The 27,877-nt window shown below is 43.5% G+C and overlaps 10 protein-coding genes across 10 annotated transcripts; 7 read left to right on the forward strand and 3 right to left on the reverse strand.

Annotated features, from left to right (window-relative positions):
* Positions 1-213: 213 nt before the first annotated feature.
* On the forward strand, positions 214-1,101 carry V865_005087 (uncharacterized protein; the record flags this gene model as incomplete). Its single annotated transcript, XM_066228860.1, has 4 exons — positions 214-507; positions 571-640; positions 713-951; positions 1,018-1,101. The coding sequence occupies 4 exons, from the start codon at positions 214-216 to the stop codon at positions 1,099-1,101; spliced, it is 687 nt and encodes a 228-aa protein (XP_066084957.1).
* A 4,180-nt stretch (positions 1,102-5,281) lies between these two features.
* On the forward strand, positions 5,282-7,289 carry V865_005088 (uncharacterized protein; the record flags this gene model as incomplete). The annotated part of the gene is made up of 4 exons (XM_066228861.1): positions 5,282-5,352; positions 5,442-5,554; positions 5,629-5,713; positions 5,780-7,289. The coding sequence occupies 4 exons, from the start codon at positions 5,282-5,284 to the stop codon at positions 7,287-7,289; spliced, it is 1,779 nt and encodes a 592-aa protein (XP_066084958.1).
* A 581-nt stretch (positions 7,290-7,870) lies between these two features.
* On the reverse strand, positions 7,871-9,639 carry V865_005089 (uncharacterized protein; the record flags this gene model as incomplete). Its single annotated transcript, XM_066228862.1, has 6 exons — positions 7,871-8,226; positions 8,296-8,468; positions 8,527-8,682; positions 8,771-8,940; positions 9,046-9,497; positions 9,603-9,639. 6 exons carry the CDS (start codon positions 9,637-9,639, stop codon positions 7,871-7,873), a joined length of 1,344 nt encoding a protein of 447 aa, XP_066084959.1.
* A 503-nt stretch (positions 9,640-10,142) lies between these two features.
* V865_005090 (uncharacterized protein) lies at positions 10,143-14,600 on the forward strand (the record flags this gene model as incomplete). The annotated part of the gene is made up of 18 exons (XM_066228863.1): positions 10,143-10,233; positions 10,322-10,521; positions 10,587-10,856; positions 10,920-11,168; positions 11,246-12,013; positions 12,096-12,206; positions 12,276-12,344; positions 12,397-12,579; positions 12,644-12,724; positions 12,786-12,935; positions 12,993-13,284; positions 13,349-13,506; positions 13,563-13,628; positions 13,698-13,785; positions 13,846-13,928; positions 13,987-14,277; positions 14,355-14,496; positions 14,557-14,600. 18 exons carry the CDS (start codon positions 10,143-10,145, stop codon positions 14,598-14,600), a joined length of 3,336 nt encoding a protein of 1,111 aa, XP_066084960.1.
* A 666-nt stretch (positions 14,601-15,266) lies between these two features.
* Positions 15,267-17,319, forward strand: V865_005091 (uncharacterized protein; the record flags this gene model as incomplete). The annotated part of the gene is made up of 8 exons (XM_066228864.1): positions 15,267-15,481; positions 15,607-15,694; positions 15,864-16,094; positions 16,189-16,302; positions 16,422-16,547; positions 16,603-16,691; positions 16,778-16,970; positions 17,104-17,319. 8 exons carry the CDS (start codon positions 15,267-15,269, stop codon positions 17,317-17,319), a joined length of 1,272 nt encoding a protein of 423 aa, XP_066084961.1.
* A 126-nt stretch (positions 17,320-17,445) lies between these two features.
* V865_005092 (uncharacterized protein) lies at positions 17,446-19,230 on the reverse strand (the record flags this gene model as incomplete). Its single annotated transcript, XM_066228865.1, has 7 exons — positions 17,446-17,655; positions 17,727-17,797; positions 17,883-18,079; positions 18,229-18,488; positions 18,642-18,782; positions 18,886-18,994; positions 19,067-19,230. 7 exons carry the CDS (start codon positions 19,228-19,230, stop codon positions 17,446-17,448), a joined length of 1,152 nt encoding a protein of 383 aa, XP_066084962.1.
* Positions 19,231-19,678: 448 nt separating this feature from the next.
* V865_005093 (glycine-tRNA ligase) lies at positions 19,679-22,853 on the forward strand (the record flags this gene model as incomplete). Its single annotated transcript, XM_066228866.1, has 13 exons — positions 19,679-19,826; positions 19,961-20,123; positions 20,270-20,504; positions 20,696-20,841; positions 20,932-21,081; positions 21,141-21,306; positions 21,378-21,509; positions 21,611-21,894; positions 21,962-22,050; positions 22,110-22,219; positions 22,295-22,388; positions 22,463-22,585; positions 22,681-22,853. The coding sequence occupies 13 exons, from the start codon at positions 19,679-19,681 to the stop codon at positions 22,851-22,853; spliced, it is 2,013 nt and encodes a 670-aa protein (XP_066084963.1).
* A 1,210-nt stretch (positions 22,854-24,063) lies between these two features.
* On the forward strand, positions 24,064-24,804 carry V865_005094 (uncharacterized protein; the record flags this gene model as incomplete). The annotated part of the gene is made up of 1 exon (XM_066228867.1): positions 24,064-24,804. The coding sequence occupies one exon, from the start codon at positions 24,064-24,066 to the stop codon at positions 24,802-24,804; it is 741 nt and encodes a 246-aa protein (XP_066084964.1).
* A 283-nt stretch (positions 24,805-25,087) lies between these two features.
* Positions 25,088-25,510, reverse strand: V865_005095 (uncharacterized protein; the record flags this gene model as incomplete). The annotated part of the gene is made up of 1 exon (XM_066228868.1): positions 25,088-25,510. One exon carries the CDS (start codon positions 25,508-25,510, stop codon positions 25,088-25,090), a length of 423 nt encoding a protein of 140 aa, XP_066084965.1.
* A 339-nt stretch (positions 25,511-25,849) lies between these two features.
* Positions 25,850-27,668, forward strand: V865_005096 (uncharacterized protein; the record flags this gene model as incomplete). Its single annotated transcript, XM_066228869.1, has 6 exons — positions 25,850-25,915; positions 26,009-26,270; positions 26,646-26,802; positions 26,989-27,057; positions 27,137-27,336; positions 27,442-27,668. 6 exons carry the CDS (start codon positions 25,850-25,852, stop codon positions 27,666-27,668), a joined length of 981 nt encoding a protein of 326 aa, XP_066084966.1.
* Between the last annotated feature and the right edge of the window lie 209 nt (positions 27,669-27,877).

Genomic DNA, 27,877 nt, shown 5'->3' on the forward strand with positions numbered 1-27,877 from the left:
ATGATGTATGCTCAAGAATATGAAGCAATGTCGAAATAACGAAAGATGGTTTCCCCATTGTTGGTGGTTACTCGGCTATGTGACGCACTTGAATTCCTCCGAAATAAAAACAAAGATAGAGTAGAGTACAAACCCACTCGTCATCCACAAAGCATTCCACGACAACAACATCATCATCCAACTGCATCTACTATCAGCCCAAGTGACGATGGCATGCAACCCTCCCATCCTCATCATGCGCGTACCATAACGCGTCCGTTGGTCAATCACCCACAGCTGGAAATCGTCAAAACCCAGCTTGGCCCTAGCGCCGATAACAATCATGTCGAGTACAGAGTATTCAACTTTCACCGACTGAAGAACGGCAAGCAAAGTAGAGGGGATGGATGGGGTCTGAGAGATCTTGTCATCGTATCCATCTGGGTATGTTTCGGGTGGAAACGATCCTTATGGCTAGATGTCCAAGCGTTATTGGCAAGTAGACGCTCAAATTGGGATGAGCAGATGGTGAGTAGATTCGGTAAATGACTTATCATTCATGCTCATAGGTCTACTGTAAATCCAATGTAGCTCATAATCTTTGGATGGATCATTTCCCTCTTGATGTATATATTTACCAAGTGCAATACCATCATATGTGGTGAGTATGTCATCTTATACCAACCAGCATATAAATCGCCCTCATTCCGACGACTGACATTTCAATCTACAGAATCGATCAACCCCTTACCTAATTTAGGTATTCAACTGTCGACTATACGGGGTCTATCATTCCCTTGGCCTTTCAAACCTTCCAATCGAATCTACATACCTTTAAGATCATTTAATACCTTCATACCTCTTTCTGGCATATCGACAACCATCTTGAACCAAGCTCTGTTTAGGTTTTCTGCAAGATATTATTTAGGTATAGTGAAGAAGGACGGACAAGGGGTAGTTGTAGCTTTCAACGTGAGTTTATCGTAATTCAAACGTATGAGCGGCTCAGTGTATTAACATGACATGGGTTGGAAATAGAATTTACGTCCTGGGCTTGAAGTCCTGAGAGAGGTATACCATGGTGTACGGGAAATCATGCATGAAGAGTATGCGACAACCTAATGGGGTGGTATATCACGATATCATTTGTGTACAACAACCCGTGTGGCTACCACAACATGAGCTTGATCGGGGATGTATATGTAAAATACAATTCCATCAGACAATGTATAGGCTATATCAACCCCGTTGTGGGCAGCGGTCGATCTATGCTTCGTCACTGGATAGAAATCTTATTCGCTGGTGCTTCAGAATCAACACTAACATCTGTCGAAAGGAACAGCACTGACCCCCTTTCGCTCAATTTTGAGAACTGCAAACCCACAAAGAGCGTCTAACGTCCAAATTTCCACTCGTATGATTGCAAAGCGCAAGGCAAATAATTATATTTTCTAACCAGCTAGATCAAGATCCGGTAAATACTCATTTGCACATACCTTCGACTCACACTGAGGTTTATTGGAGTGGCAGAATGGTCGCCGCATCATGTGGCAGGTCCTTTGACGTTAACTGAAGAAAGTACATGGATCCTCGTTATCCTTGGGGGTGCTCGTCAAATGAGTCTGCATGGAGATGGTTGAGACGGGTTCCTTTTGAATGTGTAGTTTGATAGAGCAGCCTTCGAGCAGCGATTTATCAGATCCCTCTTCACTTTAGCCTCCTGTGGGGATTATGCGAGACGACTCGTGGAAGACGCTTTCATTCCATCTCTGGTATATCTCTCCTTTTCAACTCCATCACACTAGTCTACTGCTCTTGGGATCGACAACAAACGACGATCAGTACTGACATTCCGATATAAACGGAAGAAGATCGACTCCATGATCATCTCTGTGGGTGGATGATCGCCAATAACGCCTCTCCGGCATGTCCGGTGTTTGTCAAGATGAAACGATCCTGTTACTATACGTTAGCAGTGCGTCATCCTTTCCGTTCAAATCGTGTGTCGAACGTGATCAGCCAGATGGTCCAATATCGGAGCAAGCCTGGACGATATAATACATGTATTTACATCTTTCATCTGTGTCAGAGGCCGCCTGGGAGTACCCTTCCATCGTTGTGAATCAAAGGACGAAACAAAGCTACCATTATGAAGGCACCGGATGCATTCTTTCTGCAAATATACGGTGTTTGAATAGTGAAGATTACGCAGACCAACAAAGCTCGAAACAAGTTCAAATGAACATTCTCAAGCAAGTTAGCTCAATCCCGGATTAGTCGGCCGTATATCCTTGTACGTGCCACTTGACTGTTGGTGAGGAAAGGGAAGTTCTGGATACAGGTACAGAGCTACAATAGCAGTTCAGTTCCCGATTGCACAGTAAGTTTCATCATATCTTACCCAAAGGAGCAATTGTTTCGGGAACCTCTTACGTGAGGAAAACTACCATCTTGGTCTAGGGTTACTTCCGACAAGCTTAATCCTTGCTTGACTTGAGTTTCAAACGATCACACCTTTCCCTTTCCTTGGTTTGAACGGGATCTGAGTGGACGTTTATCCGTTCCTGCATCGCGAGGAATCTACAGCAGCTTGATTGGGTTGAAATAGTTGCTTGCTGAAGATTTCACATAGCTGACTGAGGCTAAAGGTCGTAGTGGGGGTTACGACCTGTTACAGCAGATGGACGATTGCAGAAGGTACGCCTACCTCAAATTAGGGTTAAATTTAACACTACTGTGATTTTTCGGAGATCTCGCGAGCAAGTGACCGATCGGGAACGAGCAGAAAAAGGATCAATAAAGAAAAATAAAGTGTTTGGGATGACGTAAATGAGTGACAACATTCGGGATCAACTTGAGCTAGGTAGTTTCCTCCTTTTCTTGGATCCGTGATCGGGTCTTCTTCTTTTCTCTGACCTTGTGACTGGGAAAAGGAGGGGTGAAGAGAGCAGACAGCGAGGGATCTGGTCTGAAGAAGAAATAGACGTACTGTGCTGTACCATATTTTGTCAGAAGGTTCCAGCCCCAAATGCATAAACACGTTTGTGAAACCCACGTATCTCACTGAACTAAATCCGATTTTTCCGTTTCATTAACCGTCTATAAACGACACCCTTCCCATCTCGCCCCATCGGCGGAAGAAGGTGCTTGGTGCGTAACGATATGAAGCATGTGTACGGGGGTTTGAGCTAAGAGCAATTACCGTTGAGAGGCTCGTTTACGAGAAGAAGATTGACCTGACTGACTGTGCCGCCCCTGGGATGAGATCTGTTTATGACGCGATGCCAATCAAGATTTTGAGATACGGTTAAGAGGCTTGCTTGAGGTGAAGGTACTATGGATCACATCAAGCCAAGCGAACAAGGGAAAGGAAGATGCACTTTGCTTACAGCGAGAGAGGATCCTCTTTTACCGATCTGACCAGGTGGTAGGTGTCGATCTGTGATCGAAAGCTATGTCACAACATAATTGAGTCCACCTCCAAAATGAAAAAACCCTACCCTGCTATTCTCGGACGCTATTGAGGAATGAAAGCCGATGAATGGGGAAGAAAGTCCTCAGCAGACCTACTTATACATTTGTATGATTTTTTGCATAAGCACAACAACCGTAAAGCACTCATATTTGAAAGTTTCACCGCATAATTGCTTGTATCGTGATGAGACGAAACAACTCACATGCAAGTATTTGTGCTGTTACCTCTTTGTCTGTCTCATTGCGGATACCAAGCTAAAGCCAAGCCAAGTGCAAGAAAGATACCGCAATGAAAATATAGTTATCGGCAATTGAAGAGTGATGACTGAACTGAGCGAAATTGAATCTATGTATCCAACCTATTACGCAATCCCTAAAAGCACATGCACAGGCTTCCTCTTCTTTTAGCTGTCGAACGAAGAATTGCGGAAAGGACTGGCTCCTGCTCCTGCTCCTGCTTCATGTAAAAAAGGGTTTCTAAATTTCGTTCACCACCCCCAAAAAGGGACCACAGGAAGGAAATTGGTAAAAACCCAAATAGAGCTTAAGTTCCCTCCCTTGGTGCCGCCCAAACAGTATGACATGCTGCTGCGGCTTTAGCTTTCCGAGCTCACCAACCACATTGTCACTGGTTGGTTATACTCTTACAACACGGTACGTAGCCTGTTTTTCCGGCTTCTGATCAAGGTTGGGTTAGTATTTTAAGCATTTTACAAATAGACGAGGTTTGGTTCATGTAGGTAGATCGCAAGTCATATAGCCAAAAAAGGAACCAATTTACTTCCTTGATTCATATACCATCAAAAGATATACATACTCTCATCCTGCTTTACCGACGACAAGCGAACTAGAAAGAAGAAGACGAAGAAGACGACTACGAAGAAGAGATAAATAAGTAAAACGAAAAGAGACTTAAATTTCCCCCTTACATCTCTTTTCTCAGATCCCCCTTCACCTCCTTCGATCATATTATAAACTGTGATCTATATATATAAACATCACTCGACAATCGATTTACAATTCGATATATCTTTCCTCTATAGCAATCAACTTGAGCACGACCCATCACTTGTATCGTGTACCGCTGGGCTTACGTCACGAACCAACTCCTCATCATCATACCAAGACCCAAGACAAGGATCAAGAATCAACCTCCGTTTCCAAAATTAATTGAGAAAGTCAACAGCACCGTATCTCGCCTGTTCGTCTTGCGCCTATTCCACGCGTTTGTCATTGAAAGAATACACACAACCCTGTCTCAGTATATCAGCCTTCAAATTTAGATTCTCAACCCCCTAGTCAGGTTTCAATCAGAAGGTTAACAAGGATACCTAGTCAAACACAAGACAAAGTCAAGACGGAACTCATAAAACGAAAAGAAGGTTGTGTCCATTAGACTTGTTCGTTTTAAACAATTTTGAATAAAATCAATAAATATAACCTTCGTTGGGTCTCACAACGTTCAACGTCCAACATCCAACATTATTGCGACGACAATCATCCTTTTCTTTCCTTCCTACAACCTACTATATCGCGATCAGCTATAAAACCAATAAAGTCAGCTTTGGTACATCAATCAACATTGAATATCCAGATTTCAACATTTTCAGTCTATTCCAAAGGAAGCTCTTTTACCGTATATTTATTTTAGATCATTAGATCCAATCGTCATTGCGCCTGTGATAACATCACACATACACACCTTGCTATCCCTTATACTCAACCTCATCAACCTAGTCCTAGACCTTTACTTCTCAACAACGATCAACCTTCCCCTTCTCCCTTGAATCTTCCTTATCCCATTGAATCCATTGCGCATCCGTTCTCCATGGAGATGTACCAAGGATCATCAACGCAGCAGCCCGCTGCCATCTGTGCGCTCAAGTCGCCCGTCGATGCGTAAGTAATCCGAGTCGCACATTCGTCGATACTCGTCGACGAATGACGAAAGTAATATGAAGCTGATGATATCTTGTATGATCTCTTAGAATTCATATTCTCGAAGCTGTAAGATTGGGTATCGTACCTCGAGTGACAAGACGACTCACAGGACATGAGAGAGCCATGATCAGACCAGGTACTGTTTGGGTATGGGAAGAAGGTGAGTAGAAGATATCGATCTTCCTTGTAGGGAAAAGCCAGCCGAGCTGACGAGATATCTGTGTGCTCATCTAGAGGAAACCAATATGCGTCGATGGACTGATGGAAGGAGATGGGGTGCTTCGAGAGTAGGAGGTGGCGGTTTCCTCGTCTATACCGAGTACGTTCATCACTGCGTTTGCTATTTTCATCAATCTTGGATACTGAATATCTTGTCTCTTGATAGATCTTCTGAATCCCTTTCTCCACCACCATCCCGATCTGATTCCCCGTACGGTCAACACAACGGATACTATCCTGGACCATCTTCATCTCGTCGTCAGGAAAGTCTAATCAAGCAGACATACTCTACCTCGATGACCCATCCGGTAACAGGCAAATTGAAGAAATTCCATGTTGTCGCATATTCAAGTAAACATAATCCTCAAGGCGATGTTCACAACCCTCTTCCTCTACCTCACCAACTTCCCGCACTGGCTTCTCTGCGTGTCACGCCAGGTATATGGCCAGAATGGGAACATCGAAGAGAACAAGAATTCGGTGCGACCGGTAGAAGACCACCATCTGCATCTTCCTCTTCGTCCAATTTCATTCCTCCTCAATCTGCTCCTGTCACTGCAGTCTCTTCACCCAACGGACCACCTTATTCCGTTGTGGTTCCTCCTACTGCCTATCCTTCATCCGGTCAAAGACCACCTTCACCAAGGAATGACGGAGGGGGAGGGATGTTCAGTCGACCATACCCTCCACCACCTATATACCCTCGAAACGGATATGATGATCGAGCTTCACCTGCCTTACCTCCTCTACCCCCTCAGGGAAACATTCGAGGTCCTTCTGCACCATATCAACAGGCCTTACCACCCCGACGAGAGCAGTACGATAGTTCGGGATATCCAGGTCGACACATGTCTGTACCTCCAATGTACCCTAACCAACCTCCTCCAGGATCAGAGAGGTTCCATCCTTACGGTATGCAAGCTCGTAATACCAATCGAGTAACCTCTTATCCTCCTGCGGATGATACGAGTTCAGCTACCGGTTCGCCTTCCCAAGCACAATATCCATTCGCATATTCCCGACCGGATAGTAGAGGTTACGAAACGAAACCTGATCCAGAGAGATTATCGCCCGAAACCAAATTCAGAGTTGGACTAGGAGGAAGTGATGGAAATACGGATCCTAGACGGTATCCTTCGAATCAAAATGATAATTCCAATTCATCTCACGTCAATGGAGGACATTCAAGACAAGTTTCGAACACTTCCAACTCGAACTCTAGGGGTGTTGAATCGTCGTCTACCCATTCTTCACCCAATCAATCGCTCAGATTACAACCTCCTCAACCTTCCAATGGGCATGGTCATGGTCATGGTCATGGGTCGAGTGATCTAGGGTTGGCTGCTGCCTCAGGTAGATCACCAAAAATGTCCATATCGTCTACTCTATTGAACAATTCAAGTAACACTGGGAATGGAAATGGTGGTGTGAATGGACCAGGAGTAACATTACCTCCTTTGCGAACTACTTTGGATACTTCCAATGGGAATGTTTTGCCTAGTCCTAATGGAAATGGTGGTGGGGCCAGTCCGAGAATACCCAGTGGAGGAAGCACAAGTCACAGTCCAAATAATGAATTGAAGAAGGATTGGTCGACGACAACTACCACGTCAACAAAAGGTGCTAATGAAGATGTTAGACAGTTGGGTGAATTGGGTAGAAGAGTGATTTTATAGAGACATACTCAAAATCCGTACTCGAATGGTTATAGCAATGTAATTGAAATTTGAAAATGTATTTTTTAATAGTTTCCATAGAAATGATGATGATAACTATTCAATCAAACATCCAGTTACATGCACATGCATCATCAAGTTTATATGATGTTCAACTCTGATACTAGATGCGACATGTGACTGTACAATGACATGTCATCAGACATCTTGGTACCTGCTCCAGCTACAAGGCCTTTTCTACTCACGTTGGTTCGACATGAAGGGCAAACTGATGCGATTACCTTTTGGGTATTGAAGTCAACTGATAAACTAGGTTCTTTCTTGCTCTGGGATCATAACTCTTCATAGTTGAATCTCATCTTACAACTTGCATTCTTCTTAATCACAAACAGATATATATATATATATATATATATATGGAAATAAGTAGGACAGAATAAGAAATGTGAAAACGGCAAATTCTAAAGAAGCGGAAGGAGTAAGCAAATAAATGTTATATAAGCAGAAAAATGCAGTGAAATGTCTACGGAAAATTGGGAAATATGTAATGAAGGGTATATATATCTAATGTAAAAGTTATATTACATTGCCAAAACATTCAATCTACCTCCACTAACACAACCAACCCAATCACCTTTTTCTGAAAATGCCAAATTGTTAATTTCGTTCTCTGCTGTCCAACCTCTAACAGGTAAGATCTCCATCGGATCGCTACTACTATTCCCACTTCTCTGAGATGTCGACGATTCACCCCTCGATATCGATCGAGAGTCCGGGGTGATAGGTGGCGATAAATTACCATACGAATTGGTGTTCGTATTGGAGTTTGTGTTTGAGTTTGTGCTTGGTCGAGTGGGCTTGGTGGCAGATGTAGAACGTGAATGAGATTCGGGTAAAGGGGAAGTAAGGTCGTATAATAACAACTGAGAGTCGTCGCCTTCAAACAATAAATATGCGAAATCAGCTATACAAGTTAGTTTGTTACTGGAAAAGGGTTTCAACCCACCACAACTTGCTATCCATCCGCCGCCTGTCGAATCACCTCGTCCTGGTGCACCCCACGCCAAAGCACCTAACGGAGCGGAATGTCCCACAAGTTCAGCAACGGGTTGTCCCGGGCTACGCATATCTAATACTAGGATCTTGGAATCGTCTAATCCGAAGCATGCCATCATGTGTCTAGATATGCACTCCATCAGCTTAGCGGATAGGTGAGGTGAGGGAGAGGATCACTTACTGTTCTTTCTTGCTGAATGCTATCCTAGCTAGAGGCGTATCTTTACTTGACTCGTACAATATAGTTGAATGTTCAAGTTGTCTGAGATCGAATGCACGCAATGAACCATCTGCACCGACCGAGACGAATATGTCTGATGAATCCGGTAGCCATGATCTATGTCGAGGACCAAATCGGCGTAATAAGTCAGTATATGTATATCAAGTAGCACGAAAAGGAAAAGGCGATGTAGGATTGGACTCACAAATCATACACCGCTCTATCATGAGCAATCAGCTGAGTCTTAGCCTGAGACGTATTTATATCCCAGTAAGTAGCTGTCGTGTCTATCGAGCATGTCACGATGGATTGTGGAGAGACTGGATTCCAGCTGAAGGAAGTTACGGGTGGTAAAGATGCGTGGGGGACTTTACTCTGTTTAGCAGATTCAACAAAAAAGATAGCATAGTCAGTGTGTGAGAGCCTATGTTATCGACAGAGGTACTGTGAGGCTTTTGTAGACTCGTGTGTGAAACTCACATTAGTAAGAACACTACAACTTTTAACCGTATAACTACCTTCGTTGGAAGAAGTAGGATCCACCCAACCATTGTTACTCTTATTTATATATCCACCGTCATTTGGACTATTCCACTCTTTTGCAACTTCGTATATCCTCAGAGCATCACCCGAAGTAGCTATCAATTCCCCTCTTCCACCACTATCCTCATATCCTACACTAGACAGAGACTCTTTAGGTTCCCAGCCTACCTTCGTAGCCGGAAAGTTCAGAGAAGTACTAGCTATCTGCTGGAAATCGCTCGATGTGGGATATGCATTATGATGATGGTGGTGGTGGTGGTGGTGATGATGGTGTGATTGGGGATGATCGACGACGATAAGCTTGTTGGATGGCGAGTTTGATACGGTCGTCAGAGCTATTCGGAATGGATGGGAGGAAGAGTTGGAAAATGATATTCCGTATAGCGGATCTGCAAGAAGAGCAAAGTCAGTCGGAGAAAGGAAAGGTAGTCCGACAGGTAGGTGTACTGTGCCCCCTTGTCATTCTCGTACACATAGGAATGAGCAGAGCTCACAGTTGGTGTCATGTTGCAGTAGCCGCTGAGATGACATGTTTGATTTTTGCTTCTCGATGGTCACACAGATGGACAGGATCCACAGTGACCTTTTGGATGTTCAATATACGATTCGAGGGTGGTTGGGTATACTATTTGCAGGGTACTATGAGAGATCTTGGCTGTTCTCTTCTTACGTACAGCAGAGTGTGATCGTGATGACCTTGCAGTGGGTCGTGCTATGATGAGAACAAGGTGATTCTGGTGAGGGAGAGATGAGGAAGGCATGGGTAGGGTGATGATAGTTCGCGTTGGTTCATCATCATGGTTTTCATTGCGTAACTAACTGTGTAACTGGAGGAGGTGAAACACCAAACCCACGTGGGACACTACAAAGAGCAGATCACGTGATAAATGCAGCGGCAAACACCAAATGACCATCCCATCGAAAACAATGGAGGAAAGTGAACATCATCGCACCCATTGATATCATATGCATGAATCACCATCAATACCCTTTGCAGCAGTCAATAACCCACCGATAAGGGCGATTGACAAGGTATGTCGACGACGGCCGAGTATGTCGCCAAGTTCCCTCGTCGGAAGAAGCTTCTCGAGATGGTCGAGAAGTATTGGTTGGAGGAAGCCAGACGTGAGTGTGGTTCATAATCTCAAGATGACCAATCGCACATATCATCCATTACGATGTGACTAATACAGCATGTATTCACTGTAATCAGGGCCACCCGGATCACTCGATTCTTCCCTCAAAAAACATACCACTCTCCTGAACAAGCTCAAATCGTCATTACTCGTCGGACCGGCTGAAACGCTCATCAAGGAAATTGATGGATTGACACTCACCAAGTACCTCGAGGAGATCGTAGCTGCGGTGGCGGAAGGGTCAACCAAGAAGGGAGACTCCGAGATAGCTGTGGATGTGAGCTTTCTGAGACTCTTCTAGATGGACTGAGGTAGCAAGAAGCTGATCCAATGAAATTATAGATAATCGTCCATCTGCATACCCGCTTAACACCAGATTTCCTTCCTCTGCTCTTACAACCTCTCTTATTGGTTCTCGCTTCCCCCGTCAATAGTAGTAACGCTGCTCCCGCGAACAAGGATGCGGAGAAAGATAAGGAGAAGGAAGACAAGGAAAGATTGGGTAAACAAAGACCTGTATTGAGGATTATAGCTGAATTAGCTATGATTGGAGCTTGGGCTGAGAGTCCTATCAAAGGAGCTTCAGAAGTTGGCAAGATACTGAAGGGATTTGTGAGTAGACTTCTTTGCCATCGATTCATACACGAATCATGCTAAATGAGTTCGATCATTTAGATGACTGGTGATACCCAATATACCAATCTACCTCTTCTCACAACCTTCCTGAAATATTTCGTTAGAGCCTATCTCGGACCGAATCCATCTTCCACAAAAGACGGTTCAGCCAATGGAGATGCTATTCAAAAAGAAGAGCTGCCTGAAGGTGTGACTGAGTTGATACCTGTAGAAGTGCAAAAGAAGATGAGGGAGCTGTTTGAGAATTACTTCAATTCCGCCAGTAAAACATTAGTCAAAGGTCAAATCGTAAGTTTCCCCTTGGTATGAACACTTCCGCTCAGTCGGAATTTAGAAGCTTACGGTTTCCAAATATATGTATTTAGCGACTACTCGAACAAGATCGCCGTAATCACGAAGCCTACATTAAATCCGGGGAAATATTCGAAGATCGTCAACAAGCTTATGAGAAAATGACCAAAGCTGTTGAAAGGCTTACGGCCGGTGTGAACACTCTAGCCGAGTTATTGGGACTGCAACCTCCAGTCTTACCTACTGCTGCAAGTTTAGCTAAATCGGGCTTGCAGATTGTGGAAAGTGCCAGTTCTTTTACTGTTAGAGAGGATGGTCCCATAGCAGGTGGGATATGGGATGATGAAGAGGAGAGGAGGTTCTACGAGGATCTGGTGGATCTCAGGGAAGTAGTCCCCTCTGCATTATTAGGTATCAAAGAAAGTAAAAATACCAATGATACTGCTACTTCAGAAGAAGGTAAACAAGAAGATGAAGAAAAGCGAAAAGCGGATGAAGCGGACCTACAAAGACAATTGGAACAGATGGACTCGCAACCTGATAAGAATGAATCAGCAACAACAACGGATCTTCAAGCTCAAGAAATGTCAAGAACGGTATCAGCGTCTACATCTGGAGAACCTATGGAACAAGATCCACCAATTGTCATTGGGGATGATGAACAGCTTACGACACAAAATACGAGTGTGACTGAGGATGATGGCTTGCAATCTGGTCCTGCGGCAAGATTGACCGCTTTGTTCGCTGCGCTTCCTGAAGCGAATAATCGAGAGGTACTTGATAAGTTGGCGGTGGAATTTGCCTTTTTGAATTCCAAAGCTGCTAGGAAGAGGTTGATCAAGGTGAGTTGGCACCGTTCACATCATGTGGATATCTTCATAGGATCACGAAGGTTGATATGATCTGATTGCAACCTCTTCATAGTTTATTGGGGAAGTACCTAAGCAACGAACCGACCTTCTCCCTCATTATGCAAGATTCGTTGCTACTTTAGATAGATATATGCCTGATATTGGTACAGGGGTGTTGCAGATTGTGAATCTCATACCGTCTAGTCTGTTGATGTCATAGGTTCGTACTAATATATGTCGATTCGCCATACAGCTCGACGAGGAGATGAGATATCTTCAGCGGAAGAGATTAGTACGAGAACTTGATTCTCTCAGACTCAAGGTAAGTCTATTGCGAGATGACATATCCACAACTGACTGATGAGTGAATTTAGAACGTCCGATTCTACGGTGAATTGGCGAAATTCAAAGTGGCCAAACCATATACTATCCTTCACGTACTCAAAGTATTCCTGGACGAGTTCAAATTCAATATTGAGAACATATCGAATTTGTTGGAGAACTGCGGGAGATTCTTATTGCGATTTGAAGGTACCAAAGAGACCGCTAAGAAAATGGTATGTATAAATAGTATGATACGTGTGAACCTATATATACGCCTGCTAATACGTTTTCTGATAGGTCGAGTTGATGAGAAGGAAGCAGGGTAATTCCCACCTAGATCAGAGACATCAAGTGATGTTGGAGAATGCGTTTTACATGGTGAGTTAGCTGTGTATCTATTCGTTTTAGGATATATTTAGCTGATGTATGGTATGAGCAGTGTAATCCACCTGAAAGAGTCGCCAGGGAAGTGGTCACTCTATCGCCAATGCAGAGTTTCATACAACATCTCTTACATGATATACTGATGAAGAGAACCTTGGATAAAGTCTTGAAGTTATTGAGGAAATTGCATTGGGAAGATGCGGAGGTGAGTTCGGCTATAGTCAACTGTTCCAGCTGAAGTAACAATCCGCGTTTGCCATAGACATACGACTTTATCTTATCGTCATTCACTTCACCGAACGATATCAAATTTGGAAATATCCCGTACTTGGCTGCTTTGGTTTACGACCTGCAGCGATATCATCCCGAGTTCTCCATCGCGGTCGTTGATCAAGTTATGGAGGATATCAGAATAGGCATGGAGGAGAATATTTTCAAGCATAATCAAAGGCGAATAGCAACCATTAGGTATCTGGGCGAATTATATATGTATAGAGTTGTAGGGGCTGGAGTGATTTTTGAGACGCTATGGAGTTTATTAAGCTTTGGTCATGGTGAGTCGTCTTCACACCTCTTTGATGCGAACATTCGGACTAATGATGGTATGTATATTCAAAGCCGATCCATTCCCCGTACCAGGTCGAGAATCGCCCATAGATGCTGTCGACGATTTTTTCAGAGTCCGACTGGCATGCACACTTTTAGATACTTGTGGTGCATGCTTCGATAAGGGATCCCAAGCTAGGAAGTTAGATCAATACCTGGTCATGCTTCAGGTAAGTACAGCTTTTAAGGCTGAGGATTCCCATCAGCTGACTGGGTCCTTGATCAGCTCTACGTGACGTGTAAAGCTGAACTACCTATGGACGTCGATTTTATGCTTACTGACACTCTGGATGTGAGTTGACAATTACCTTTTAAACGGAACGTCTCAAAAGAATGATCAGCTCATCAGGTGATTTCGCAGGTCCTACGACCCAAGATGCCTCATCTTAGGACTTTCAATGAAGCTGCTGCTAAAGTCGATGAATTACTTGCACTAGGTACTGGTGAAGGTCAGTTAGCTGTTTTTTGAGGTGATCCGGCGGAAAACTGATATTTATGTATCTTCTTAGACGATGAGAGTGATGATGAGGAAGGGAGTGACGAAGGTGATCGCGGTGGGCATGAAGATCCAATAGAATCCAATGAAAATGAGGTGAGATCGAGATCTTTCTCCTCTTGGCTGGTAACGCTAATTGAAATGATCTGGATAGGTGATCCCTCCCCCGAGCGGAGACAATGAAGAAGAGGAGGAGGACAACGTTGTGTTGATCCGCAATAAAGAAAAGGAACAACATTCCGAAATGGATGAACAAGCTCAATCGGAGTTCGATAGGGAATTTGCAAAGCTCTTAGCGGATACGACAGATGCGAGAAGGGATCAACGAAAGAATGCTCCCCCAGTGTTTGATACGGCTGTACCGCTGATTAGAAAAAAGGATGTAGGCGAACAAGAAGGGAAGATGCAGTTTACGTTGTTGAGTAAGAAAGGTAACAGACAACAGGTAAGTCGAGTTCCAAGGTTGAAATCATAGTAAAGGGTTTTGTTGATGTACATGGGCTGTGCTGTGCTGTGCTGTAGATACGATCACTTGATATACCACTTGATTCTACCATCGCGATGAACTCGAGATCCCATCAGGCTCAATCGAAAGCTGAACAAGAACAATTGAAAAGGTTGGTATTGCAGAATGAAAGGAGGTTGGAGAGAGCCGAAGTACAGGGTAAGTCTCGTCGTTTTGATAAGCGAGAGCATCATGATTGATTGGGTTGTTGTTACGTAGATATCGAAACGAGAGGTATCAAGTTACGATATTTACCTTCTTAAGATTTGTTTAGGCAACATCTGGGCTTCGATGTGAAAATCGATTGATCCGAGATTGGTTTGCTCAGCCGATGTAGAGAACTATATGGGTCATGGTCAACCTTCGCCCTCGAAAAGACGTCAAATCTGGTTAGTCTGGATGAGGATCCATGTCTGTTCAACACGATAAACCGGATGATGAGAACGATGAGAAGGGATTATACCATAACGCAATAACGGATCAAGTTGCATTTTTGTCGACAGATACAGATAGTTGCTACATGATTATCGCTTAGTGGTCTGACAATCGCTTGCACCATATCGTTGTATCGGATCTGCTCTCTTCTGCTCTTCCGCGAATCCATGCATATAAGATATATATATAAATATTTGTTATCTGATCATCCCATTGACACGTGGTTCGCGGTGTCCAAGTCATTGATAGATAACTAAATGACCGAGATAGAAAACCGAACTCATCATCTCAACAACCTCCAACATCCAACATCCAACATCCAACATCCAACATCATGCAAATGTCTGTTGAAGACTCAGCCCAGCTCAAAACGAGAAAACATCTGACCTCGACCATCACCATCCTCTCCTATTTGATGACTTGACAGTCTTGCATTTTGATTGTACCCTCTCGCATTTCAGTCACATCACCTATCCCTCCTCACTCTACCAACCATGACCACTACAACTCTGTCCGAGGCCTTATCAGCTGCTCGACGATCTTATGCCTCCAACAATCCCAACTCCCTCAAAGCTTACGAACAAGCTACGGAGTCATTACCGGGCGGAGGAACCAGATCGTCAATATTCATTCATCCTTTTCCGCTATTCATTGAACGTGGAGATGGAAGTGAGATTATCGATGTGGATGGTCATAAATATTTGGATTTGTAAGTTCACATAATTCCTGAATATAATCTCAAACATACCCCATTCCCATTCCCATTCAAGCCCATCAATCACACCTCTGTTGGCTGGTAGAAAGTAATCAGAGAGTCTAATTCATATATTCTAGTGTATCTGATTTCACGAGTGGGATATACGGCAAGACCAACCCTGTGTTGAAGAAAGCTATAATCGAGGGACTAGATAATGGATTACAGGTGAGCATGATCGTCTCCAATTACATTACTCTTGTCATGATCTTCAAATGTACTGCTATCTCACAATCTCACTCATCAACCACCCCTTTCTTCCAACTCATCCTATCGTCCATACATGTGTATCCATCTTTTGAACCGGAGCTGACCTTTTCACATCCCAACTTCATAGCTAGGAGCTCACACTCTTCCCGAATCCTCACTCTCTTCGGAACTGTGTTCCAGATTTCCATCCATGCACTTGATCCGATTCGCAAACTCCGGAACAGAAGCGAACATACTGGCAATTTCAACCGGTTTGCATTATACTGGACGAAAGAAAGTTGTCGTGTTTGAAGGAGGATATCATGGGAGTGTGTTATCTCATTTTGGAGAAGATGGAGGAGATCTCAAAGTACCTTATGTGAGTTCATGCTCCTGCTCAACAATGGTCACGTTTAAGGGCTCAAAGATGGGGTTTATTTCAATGCTGAACGATGGTGTATCATCACTAACAGGATTTCGTTGTTTGTCCATATAATGATATCACCGGGACGAACTCGATAATACGGAAGTATGCCGAGGAGATTGGGGTGATCATTGTTGAACCTATGTTAGGTGCAGGAGGATGTGTGAGTTTAGCTTACCATTCATTACTTACTTCGCAAGGTTACACAAAGATCTGCTCGATGCAAATTAGATAAACGGTCCAGGGCCATACTTGAACATGCTAAAGCTGATTAACTTGTAGATCCCAGGCAATCCAGAATTCTTGCAGTCCCTTCGCGAACTATCTACGGAAATAGGCGCGGTCTTGATATTTGATGAAGTTCAAACTGCAAGATTGTCTATAGGCGGTAGACAGAAGATATTAGGGGTACGTCCCTCATGTACAAGGGAAGTTTATCGCTGATTCAAGTTGGGTATCACAGATAACTCCAGATATGACTACACTAGGGAAATTCTTCGGAGGTGGATTTGCATTTGGTGCTTTTGGAGGTAAAAAGGCAATTATGAGTTTGTAAGTGATCTTTCCTCTGAGATACTACATTTATCATCATCACCAATTACTTTTACTAATGTCAATTAATGAATTAACCTTTATAGATTCGATGCCCGACAACCCAATTCCATCTCTCATGGAGGGACATTCAATAATTCCCCTTTGACGATGATAGCTGGTTTGACGGCTGTTCAACATATTCTGACTGAGGAGAATCTACGTAATCTTAATGAATTGGGTGATAGTTTGAGAGAGAATCTGAATAAGGTATTTGATGAGGAGGAATTACCATTCAAAGTGAGTATGTTATCTAGCATTCCCTATAAATCCTGCACCTATGGATCCTACTTCCACAATCGTTCTGATCATCTCTACCATTATATTCACTCTATATTATTCCAATGGACTGATCTTGTCTACAATTGTATAGATGACAGGCCTAGGATCGATCAACCAACTTCACTATACCTCTCCCAGTCAGAAACGAGAAGGTCTAGATCTATTCTTTTTTTGCTTGTTAGATAGAGGATACTGGATAGCTCAGAGGGGTTTGGTGTCGTTGAATTTCGCTATGACCAACAAGGATGTTAAGGGGTTCGAGAACGCTGTGATCGAGGCCGCTAGAGGTGTGAAGAGTAGTTTGTAGTTTTATATAGATCATATGAATTAGATGCATGGTAGATTGTTAGAAGTACAACAGTGTATATCATGAAAATGTTGATATTGATAGCATCGCTATAGTCTCGATTGTATTCTCCTGCTTTGAGATCTTTCATGTACTTGTTCCATTTTTAACAATGGGGTCTGTGATTGCTGTCGATTCGGTATTCTGGGCAATTCCATTCGTCGTCATATTCACATCATCGTCAATCTCGATCTTTCCATGTAAAACTCCATTAGTCCCTAGATTCTCCTTGTTAGGTGCAACATCCAAAGTAAATCGTTTCGGGTAAGGTTCTTCCGTCTGTTGTTCCGGTTCCTCCTAAATATCCAGAAGTACGATCAGCATATATAACGTACGACCACCGACCATATGATTGAAGTATGACTCACCACTATATACTTCTTTAAATCGTCAAGTATCAGACCTTGATTTATATATCGTATCAAATCATCTAAACAGGCTAGACACGAGAGTGATTATTAAACCAGTATATGTATATTAGCGTCAACATAGAATTTCAAGATATCCTTGGGATGACGACTCACCTTTGACCATATCCAGATCATGGCCTAACACGTCGTTCCCTTTTCTGCCCAGATCCAATCCGAATCTCTCACTTAATTCCGAGGCGTTCCATAAACCCTGTGACGGAGGTATCTGATCGATCATTGATATTATGATTGTGAAGATGACGAATGAGATGATCGGGACAGGGTAGAGTATAGACAAGGGTGAGAGTGATCTATATGATCATCACAGTAAACAACAAAGATCAACAACGCTCATCAGCCTTGATCCTTTGATCTCTTGATCCACATTACATTTGTGACCATATGATTCGTATGATATCCTCTCATGAGAAAGTGAAAAATGAAAATTCAGGTAACTCACGATTCAGATGTCACCGTCCAACCGATTTCCGTGATTCGCCCTTCACTCAATTTCTCTTTACTCTTTGTACCAGTTTCAATCCCGTTGGAATCGATACCATTGGACGACATTTTCGATATGATCTCATCTAACCCACTGACCGAACGGAGTAAAGTGGGATAAGGTTGATCTACAGCCATATCGAAACATAGCGCTTCGAGGAGAACTTCTTCGGTGGCTAGAATGGATTTTTCCCATGTCCGATATTCTCGAGGAGGTTGCTATCAGGGCATACTAGTTCAGCTTGGAATTTTCCTGGGATTACTTCACAAGCTCAAGAGGAAAAGATCTCAAGTGAGATTTAGTTGAAGGCCCTCAATGGTTTAGAAAGTGATAATGTTACAGACATAGACGTTTGGGTACGGTAGGCTCACCTCATGTGGATTGTTATCAGGATACCAACCCCTCGTACCCTGCGGTTCGAATTTCGCTATACATGCATTGACTATATGTCGTAGTTTCAGGGGTTCTTCTTCTATCTTGGTAGCTAGGAATAGTATCGTCGGAGCGATGAGCTATAATCGATGAATGGATGAATGGATCGATCAGCCGATTATTTCTTCGCTTGTCCATGTTATTTGTTTATGACAAGGCATATATCATGCTTAAATTACTCACCTTCTCTGAGAAATCCTTGAGAGACCGTCTCATGTAAAAACGATGTACCAACGTAGATCCAACTGTCATCGATCCTCTCAATCTCGTACATTCCGGGTCATCACCATTACTATCGATACAACATACATATAAACATATCTCATCAGCTTGCTTATCTGTTCGAAAGATCATGGTAGCTCACACAAATACATTAGCCCTCAGCGCCAGACTCCTCATGTATTCAATGATCACTTTCCTCCTCTTCAACTCTGTCTGCAAATCTATCCCATCATCCAGCGACGGTGTATTGTTGAGTGCGGAGTGAGCGAACAACCATTGCTTCTCTACTGGTCTAATATCCCTCATTCTGCTGAGGGTGGAGCCGTGGTTCACGATGATAGGTAACGATGTGTCACTTCTCGAGTATGGCATGGATTCGACAAGATAGATGAGTTTATCTGGATCCAATCCCTTGTATCGCTTATATCTTAAGCTGGTCAGGAACCAACAACAAGAGGAGGAAGCGGATATCTCCGCCTATACATGGTAATCGTTATCAGCGATAAGTATATATCCACGTCATGTTCTATTTTTCCCATTAATTGGTGTCCAAGCGAGTCATCGAGTGGATTCATTTTCAACATCCTCAAAACAGACAGTCCACCTATATCCCCTTCTCCAAACCTACACCTACCCTACTCTGAAAATATCTATGCGTCAAGGTTTAATACCTACTCTGAGACGCCTAATACCTACCACACCAAGAACTACCCTCCCATCGAAACATATATCATTGTTACAGCAGCAGATCAAAATGGTAACTCAATCAGCAGCTTCCACTTCGCACCCCTCCGAGCTCGCGCAACCTATCAACAAAACCGCTCATGAGTTCGACAAGACCGCTTTAGATGCGTTGTTGGCGAGGAGGTTCTTCTTCGCTCCTGCTTTTGAGATCTATGGAGGTGAGTGAGATTGTCGACTCCCACAGGATCAATACAGCTTCTTCCTCAAATCTTCCCTTGCAGAAGATCTTGAAACTATGTAGTCAAGCTAGGAGAATAATGTCGCTGATTACAACTACGTTGATGGATTATAGGTGTCGCCGGTCTCTATGATTACGGACCTACCGGATCAGCCTTACAGGCCAACGTTCTTGACGCTTGGAGAAAACACTATATCATCGAAGAGGATATGTTGGAATTGGATACTACCATTATGACTTTGTCGGAGGTACTCAAAACTTCAGGTCATGTTGACAAGTGAGTGGGTTTAACCATAGTCGACTGGTCCTGTCTGATAACTTACTATCTCTTCTTGTCATGTGTTCTCTTTTAACATTCTTCAACTTCCAAATTCGGAATTGCTGCATCATCAAACATATCTATATCTACCTCTCTATGCGCAGGTTCGCCGATTGGATGGTCAAAGACGTCCAGACCGGAGAGATATTCCGAGCGGACCACCTGGTCGAGGCTGTCATTGAAGCTAGGTTGAAAGGTGATAAAGAAGCCAGAGGTGTAAAGGATGAACCGGTAGTTGAGGAAGATGATAAGAAGAAAAAAAAGAAGAAGAACGTTAAATCAGTGGCCATCAAATTGGACGATGAGGTCGTTGCTGAGTATGAAAGTTTGTTGGCTCAGGTGAGTATGAGTTTCGTATGATTATGGGTCATAGAGGAGGACGTGTGGGATCGTCAGCAGGAGGATGATCTACATGCAAATTCAGAAAGGTGGAATGCTTGGAGGTGGAGAATCGGAATTTCCGTTGGCTCCGATGCGGTATCTAGTAAAGATGACGATTGATGCTCACGCTGATAGAACTCTACTATCAGATCGACAACTACACTGGTCCAGAACTCGGTGAACTCGTACGAAAACATAACATCCGAAACCCTACCACCGGTAACGAACTATCCGAACCTGTAGAATTCAACCTTATGTTCGAGAGTAACATCGGTCCTACCGGTCAGATCAAGGGGTGAGCGAGGTTCTCCTACATCCTAAATGTCTCACCATATAACTTTAGATCTTCTTGACCGATAGCTGATCTTTTCATTCTTCACCTTAGTTACCTCCGACCTGAAACCGCCCAGGGTCATTTCGTAAACTTTGCTCGATTATTGGAATTCAACAATGGTAAAGTCCCATTCGCATCTGCGCAAATCGGTAGATCGTTCAGAAATGAAATTGCCCCAAGACAAGGTTTACTCCGAGTCAGGTTAGTTGACTTGTTGGTACCATTTAGAACACGCTCAGCTGATTATATGTGTCGTGCAGAGAATTCACCATGGCCGAAATTGAACATTATGTTGATCCCCTTGATAAACGACATGCGAGATTCAACGAAGTGAAAGATGTTGTTTTGACCTTGTTACCTAAAGATATTCAGAGTGAAGGTAAGACCGATACCACACAGATGACTGTTGGAGATGCTGTTGCAAAGGTAAGTGGTCATCTTTTGTGGTCGTTTTCTGAGAAAGGAGCTGTGCTCATTATGGTTGCATAATCTCGTAGAAAATCGTCGATAATGAAACTCTCGGTTATTTCCTTGGTCGAACGCAACTCTTCTTGCAGAAGATCGGTATCGACCCAAAGAGGATGAGATGTAGACAACATATGGCTAATGAGATGGCGCACTATGCAGCTGTAAGTGGCTGTCTCTCAACTAGTCATCAGCCGTTCACAGCGAAAAAGTTGGATCAGTATGACTGTCCGTAAATTGGGCTGATACGTTCCATCTCACATAGGACTGCTGGGACTTTGAGATCCAATCTTCATACGGATGGATCGAATGTGTAGGATGTGCCGATCGTTCCGCATACGATTTGACCGTTCATTCAGTTCGAACCAAACAACCTTTGAGGGTACAACAGAAATTAGACCAACCTAGAAAAGTTGAGAAATTAGATGTTCAATTTGATGCTAAGAAATTCGGTATGACTTTCAAGAAGGATGCTACGATGATCAAAGATACTTTGTTGGGATTGGAGAAAGATAAGTTGCAGTGTATCAAAGATGAATTGGTGAATGGGTACGTGAAACTTCCCCTGTCTGATCCACATTTGCCTAATATGCTAATATGGAATAACGCTATACAGCAAATCATCAGTCAAATGTGCCGATGGTAAATCATATGATATCACATCTGATCTCGTCAAGATCGAGCCCATCACCGTCACCGAGCACAGTAAGTAGAACATGTCTCCTATACCCCTTTGTAACAATATGACTGACAAAAATTGATAGTGCGAGAATTCACCCCTAATGTTATCGAACCTTCTTTCGGTATTGGTCGAATCTTGTACTCCTTGCTCGAACACTCATACTGGGCTCGAGAACAAGACAAAGCACGAGGTGTGAGTATTCTACTATCTTGCAGTTACACAAAGTAGGAGCGAAGTTTTGATTCATGATCATTTGCCACATTCTAGGTTCTCTCCCTCCCTTCAGTCGTGGCTCCTATCAAATGTCTAATCGTCACCATCTCCCAAGATGCCGAATTGAGAGCTAAAATACATGAAATCTGTGAGTGGGCATATCCCGACTATGGTTGTATTGTGACTCGTGCTAATTGACTTCACGCTGTCACGCACACGCAGCCCGAAAGATGAGAAGAATCGGTATTGCCAGTCGAGTTGACGATTCATCCGCATCGATCGGTAAGAAATACGCAAGGAATGATGAATTGGGTACACCTTTCGGATGTACTGTTGATTTCGCTAGTGAGTGTGGTTTCGCTTCGCAGATCTCCACTCCAATCCACAGGAATCTTATGGATATCTCTTTAGGGTACTCTTACTGATGACATATGATCTAGCCATCCAAAAAGGAACCATCACTTTGAGAGAACGAGATTCGACCAACCAGTTGATTGGTCAAGTCGACGATGTTATTGCTGTAGTAGACCAATTGGTCAAAGGTACGATCGACTGGAAAGGCGCTTCGGAGAAGTTGGAACCTTATAGTGGTGTCCAGGATGTGGAGGAGTAAAAGGGGTGTGTGTATGGGTTCATATCGTATATGGACGGCTAGGGTGGTGCGCATGTGCATATAGGAAGATATCAGTACTTACAGGCGGTCGTGGTATACACTTGACCCGAATATACACCTAAGCGGCTGGGTGATCATACAGTCGGTGGATGTTGGACATACTGTATATGCGAAAGACGCATTAACAAATCAACCGTAGTGCGTTGGCTTGACATGCTTGATACAGGCGCTGTCAGGTGATTGGCCACTGACACTAGCTCAAAACTGTATAAGTACTAGTATACCCTAAATTTCCCATCATAAAGACGCTTGTTCTTGTCTGCTCCCATCATGAGTCTCTAAGCGACGAGCGCGGGTACGAGTACAAGTAACGTACAGTAATATCCAGATTAAATAAGCTCCTCATGAAAATGATACGAGTACGGCCGTTTGATACGGCTCGGTATATTCCCGATACCCTACTGTGCCAATTGTAACAAATCAAATCATTGTAACAAACCAATTCCTTGTTAGCTCGAATATGAGACAGATAAATGAGTTTGCGGAAGTCAGAAATTCACACGTCTTTGACCACACGACAGCTCATCTCCGATATGAGTACATGTACCGTACAACAGTGAGATGACTCCCCCCACACCTTGTGGCGAGGTAGAATAGGAACCGGCCGACTTCGACACCTCGACGGCGACAACGACAAAGGGGATAGAAGGAACCACGCTCGATCAAGTTAATTAACCTCGGCATAACGTACAGAAGCTAACAAAAATCAAGCTACTGATGATCGTGTTTCAGATACCATGTACGAGAAGGAATACGGAGTATCGACAGAGAGGAGTCTTGTCTAAAAGGAGGTACTCATGAGAATGCAGGTGTGAAGGTATTTCAGTAAGCAGTACTTAGCTCCAACCTCAGCATGGGAGAGATCGGCCGACACAAGGTGGAAACCTAAGTAAACCATGATAATCTGATAAGATATATATAAATGTTCTTCTGTCTCAGTGGTTGTGGTGCCAGCTGAAAAGATTACAAGTCAAATCATTTCTACAACCGACTATCTTGCACACGGTCTCCGAAACTCAAAAACTCGAATTGTCCTCTTAAACACTACCATTGTAGGGTATCTCTTCAGGTGAGTTCAGCTTGAGCAACAAAACCCTCTCATCCTTGTCACATTTGCAGACTGACGGTCGAAACAGTTCCCACAATCATCATGCGATTCTCAATCCTACTATCAACCATTTTTATCGGGTTCTTTTCTCATACCGCTTACGTTTCTGGACAAACCATCCATAATTCAACCGCAGTGACGGGTTTCCTAGACTGTCTTGGCGATTCCATCTCCAACTACAAGTTCAACATCGACGAAGGGGAGATCTTAGTTATGCCAGCCGATAATCGATCTCCAAATTGTACTACACGTGATAATCTCTTGCTCAACTGTATCATGCGGTATCACGATTATCTCAATATCGTCTTATATGGAAGTGCGTACGGTGACGATACTGTCTCTTCAAGTTTCGTAGCGGCGGAATTGAACGATAGATTATCTTCTCATGCTATATCAACTGTACCGATTAGAAGAAGATCTACCAATAACTTTCTCAAAGGTAGAAGTGGAAGTAGAAGTAAGAGACAAGCTGTAAATGGATATTACGAATCTTATCCCGCTACAGACGATTCATGCGCCGATAACGATCAACAATCTTATTTCGCTGGTGATTGTCCTTCATTCGCAAGTAAATATACAAGTATAGAATTTTATAATCCAGAACCTCAAGCTGTCTTAACGGCTTATGTGTGGCCTCATCATGATTGTTCACAAGGTAATGAAAAAGGTTATGTCGCTGGACCTTTCGGTTATACATCTTGTCCAAAGAGAGATACGTATTCGTGGAAAGGTTCATTCACAAATGCAGCTTCACCTTGGCCTTGTATCGGTTCTTTGTGTTGATCAGAACTACAAATATACCCTTTTCCTATATATCCTAATTGATTATTTACTCTATGTTCTATTTTTCATTTGCTTGGCCGAGCTATTTGGCATCTCACTTATATATCTTGAAATGTGTCTTCCCTTTTATACATCGCTTTATCTGTAGCTCTTTTGACTATATAGGAACCCACAAAATGATGACATGTATATCTACAGGTCTCCCTGCATCTGGATAGATTGATTTCGGTTGTCGGAAATGAATATGATGTGTCAAGCGTTCTGAATACATACATACAGGAAACTACAGTTCCTTATGTTTGTTCAAGGTAAAGCCTCCCCTGGGTCTTCTGCGAGGTATGGTCGATATCCCATGCCTTTCTAACCTCTCAACCAACTGATCGGCTGCGAAACTACCGGTGACGGTACCGTCCTCGTACGCACTACCGTACATAACCACATTGATCTGCTCGTTATACTTTGCTATGCAATTGACGAGACGATTGTCCTGCTGAGTAGAGTTGAGATGACGTCGATCAGCGGGCAAGACAAGTATCTCCCCTTCGTCGAGGTTGAACCTGTATTGATCTTTAGTCGAGCCAAGACAGTCTAAGAAGTCGTTGATTGCTGTGAGGTTGTGTAATGAGGTTTGTGCGAATACAAAGGAGGAGTAGAGCAGGATGGGTAGTAATGTTATTGCTGTGAAGTAGATTGGGGGTGGTCGCATTATTATGTTATCATATCACATTTGTTCATCGGAGGTGAGAAGAGATGAGATGAGGTATGGTGAGGTCTTTAGGATATCTCATGTATGCAGTGAGTAGTGAGTGGAATATATTCACGTGTCAACAATGATGGAGTGCCACATCGTGATAGTTCCGGGATATTCCGAAGTGTGGGTGAGGTTGGGATGTGGATAATTCCGCATTGATGATTGGCAGTTGGGCATGTTGGGTATTTTACACTGAAGCAATCTCAGTGGCTAAGGAGGGAGATAATATATCACTCTCTCTATCAACATCCTCGCTCTCCTCACCCTTACCTTCTTATACCCACATCACCCACCATGATCTCCTCAGCGTTCCCTAGGCTCGTGAGCAGAGCAGGAGCAAGAGCACAGCCTTTCGCCAAGGTCAGTATACACAATACTCTCTTTCAACCAATTTCCTTCCGTTCCGTATGGTAAATGGGTATTCAAGGTCAACATAGCTAACTTCAGATACAGGCCCGATTCTCCTCATCATCATCCCCCAACCCATCTACACCCTTCTTCGCCTCCAAGACTGCCGTCGCATCTTCAACGTTGTTAGCAGCAGGCTCATTAGCATGGTACAACCACTTGTACGGTGCTGGTTTCGGATCATTGTTACCTGAAGCATCAGCAAACTCAGCAGCGGAGAATGGTATGCATCCTACTACATTGCCGTTCGAACATTATGGTCCATTTGAAACTTTCAACCATGCGTCGATTAGAAGAGGTTACCAAGGTGAGTTGTTCAGTCTGGATCTTGCAATGGTGTGAGATAGGAAAGCGGAAACGAAGGAATTCATTGGGATTGAATACGATGAGATCGGACGCGAGGATATGATCAGGGGACATAAACAATCTATCTAAAAACGGTGTACGATCCGACTTTGTGGGCGATCGAGGACGATAGGAAGTTGGAGACCTGGATAGAGGCAGATCAAAGGGAGAGTGCAGATCATGCTCAGAAAAAAAAAAGATTGAAGGAAATATTTGGCTTTCGTTCTCGAGAGAAAAGATGTTTCGATCTCAAATCTCACAGACTATCTTCGTCTCGTCCACTCAACCAGCTTCTAACCAAGGGGTGACCCGCTAACTGCCTTGATTCCACTCACAGTGTACAGAGAAGTCTGTTCCGCTTGTCACTCGCTTGATCGAATCGCTTGGAGAAACTTGGTCGGTGTATCGCACACTGTAGATGAAGTCAAGGCCATGGCTGAGGAGGTTGAGTACACCGATGGTCCTAATGATGAAGGAGAGATGTTCCAACGACCGTGAGTGTTCTCTCATTTCATTTATACCAAGCAGGTCGGATCACGCTCTGCAGAAGGAAGAGGTGTTCTAAGATGATCCGTTTGAGCGATCTTATGATTTCATACCGCTTCTGATCATTCGAACTTTGCAAAGACAATGTTTCTTGACTTGAATAACAACTGACTCATATCTGTAATCACTCGCAGAGGTAAACTTGCCGACTACATGCCAGCACCTTACCCTAACGAAGAAGCCGCCCGAGCTGGTAACGGAGGGTGAGTCATTTGTCGTCCGACTGATATCGTGTACTGACTGAACAACTTTGCTGACCACTTTCATGCTTCTTGATTGTAGTGGTCTCCCCCCTGATCTTTCCCTCATTGTCAAAGCCAGACACGGTGGTGCCGATTACATCTACTCCCTTCTTACCGGTTACTGTGATCCTCCCGCTGGTGTCAAGCTCGCTGAGGGTATGAACTACAACCCTTACTTCCCAGGTGGTGGTATTGCCATGGCTAGGGTGTTGTTCGATGGTTTGGTAGAATACGAGGACGGTGAGTTTGTTCATTCAAATCACTGATATATATGTATATATATATATGTGTGTCTACTCATATATATAGGCTCTCGCTGATGTTGTATTCTACTATTGTTTACAGGAACCCCCGCTACAACCTCGCAAATGGCTAAGGACGTGACTGTGTTCCTCAACTGGGCTGCCGAACCAGAACATGACCAAAGGAAGAAAATGGGTTTACAAGCTTTGATCATCCTCTCCACCTTAACAGCCATCTCAGTCTACGTCAAGAGATTCAAATGGACATACCTTAAAAACAGGAAAATCGTTTACGATCCACCTAAGCCAGCTAGACACGGTCCTCTTTAATCAGTACATACGTAGTGGTAGTGTTGGATTGAGACTGGGATTAGGATTGGGATTAGGATGTCTGAAGTCATTCGATTCTGGATCTAGTCATAGGGTGTCAGAGCCGTTGTCCTGCATGCAAAAAAACTTCATCTTCTCGGATAATCGCTGTGGTCGCATACGGTTAGTGCACTATGAAATCAGCTGACTTGGTATATACGTTTCATCAA

Source organism: Kwoniella europaea, chromosome 1 (genome assembly GCF_036810445.1).
Source record: "Kwoniella europaea PYCC6329 chromosome 1, complete sequence".
NCBI classification, from domain to species: Eukaryota; Fungi; Basidiomycota; class Tremellomycetes; order Tremellales; family Cryptococcaceae; genus Kwoniella; species Kwoniella europaea.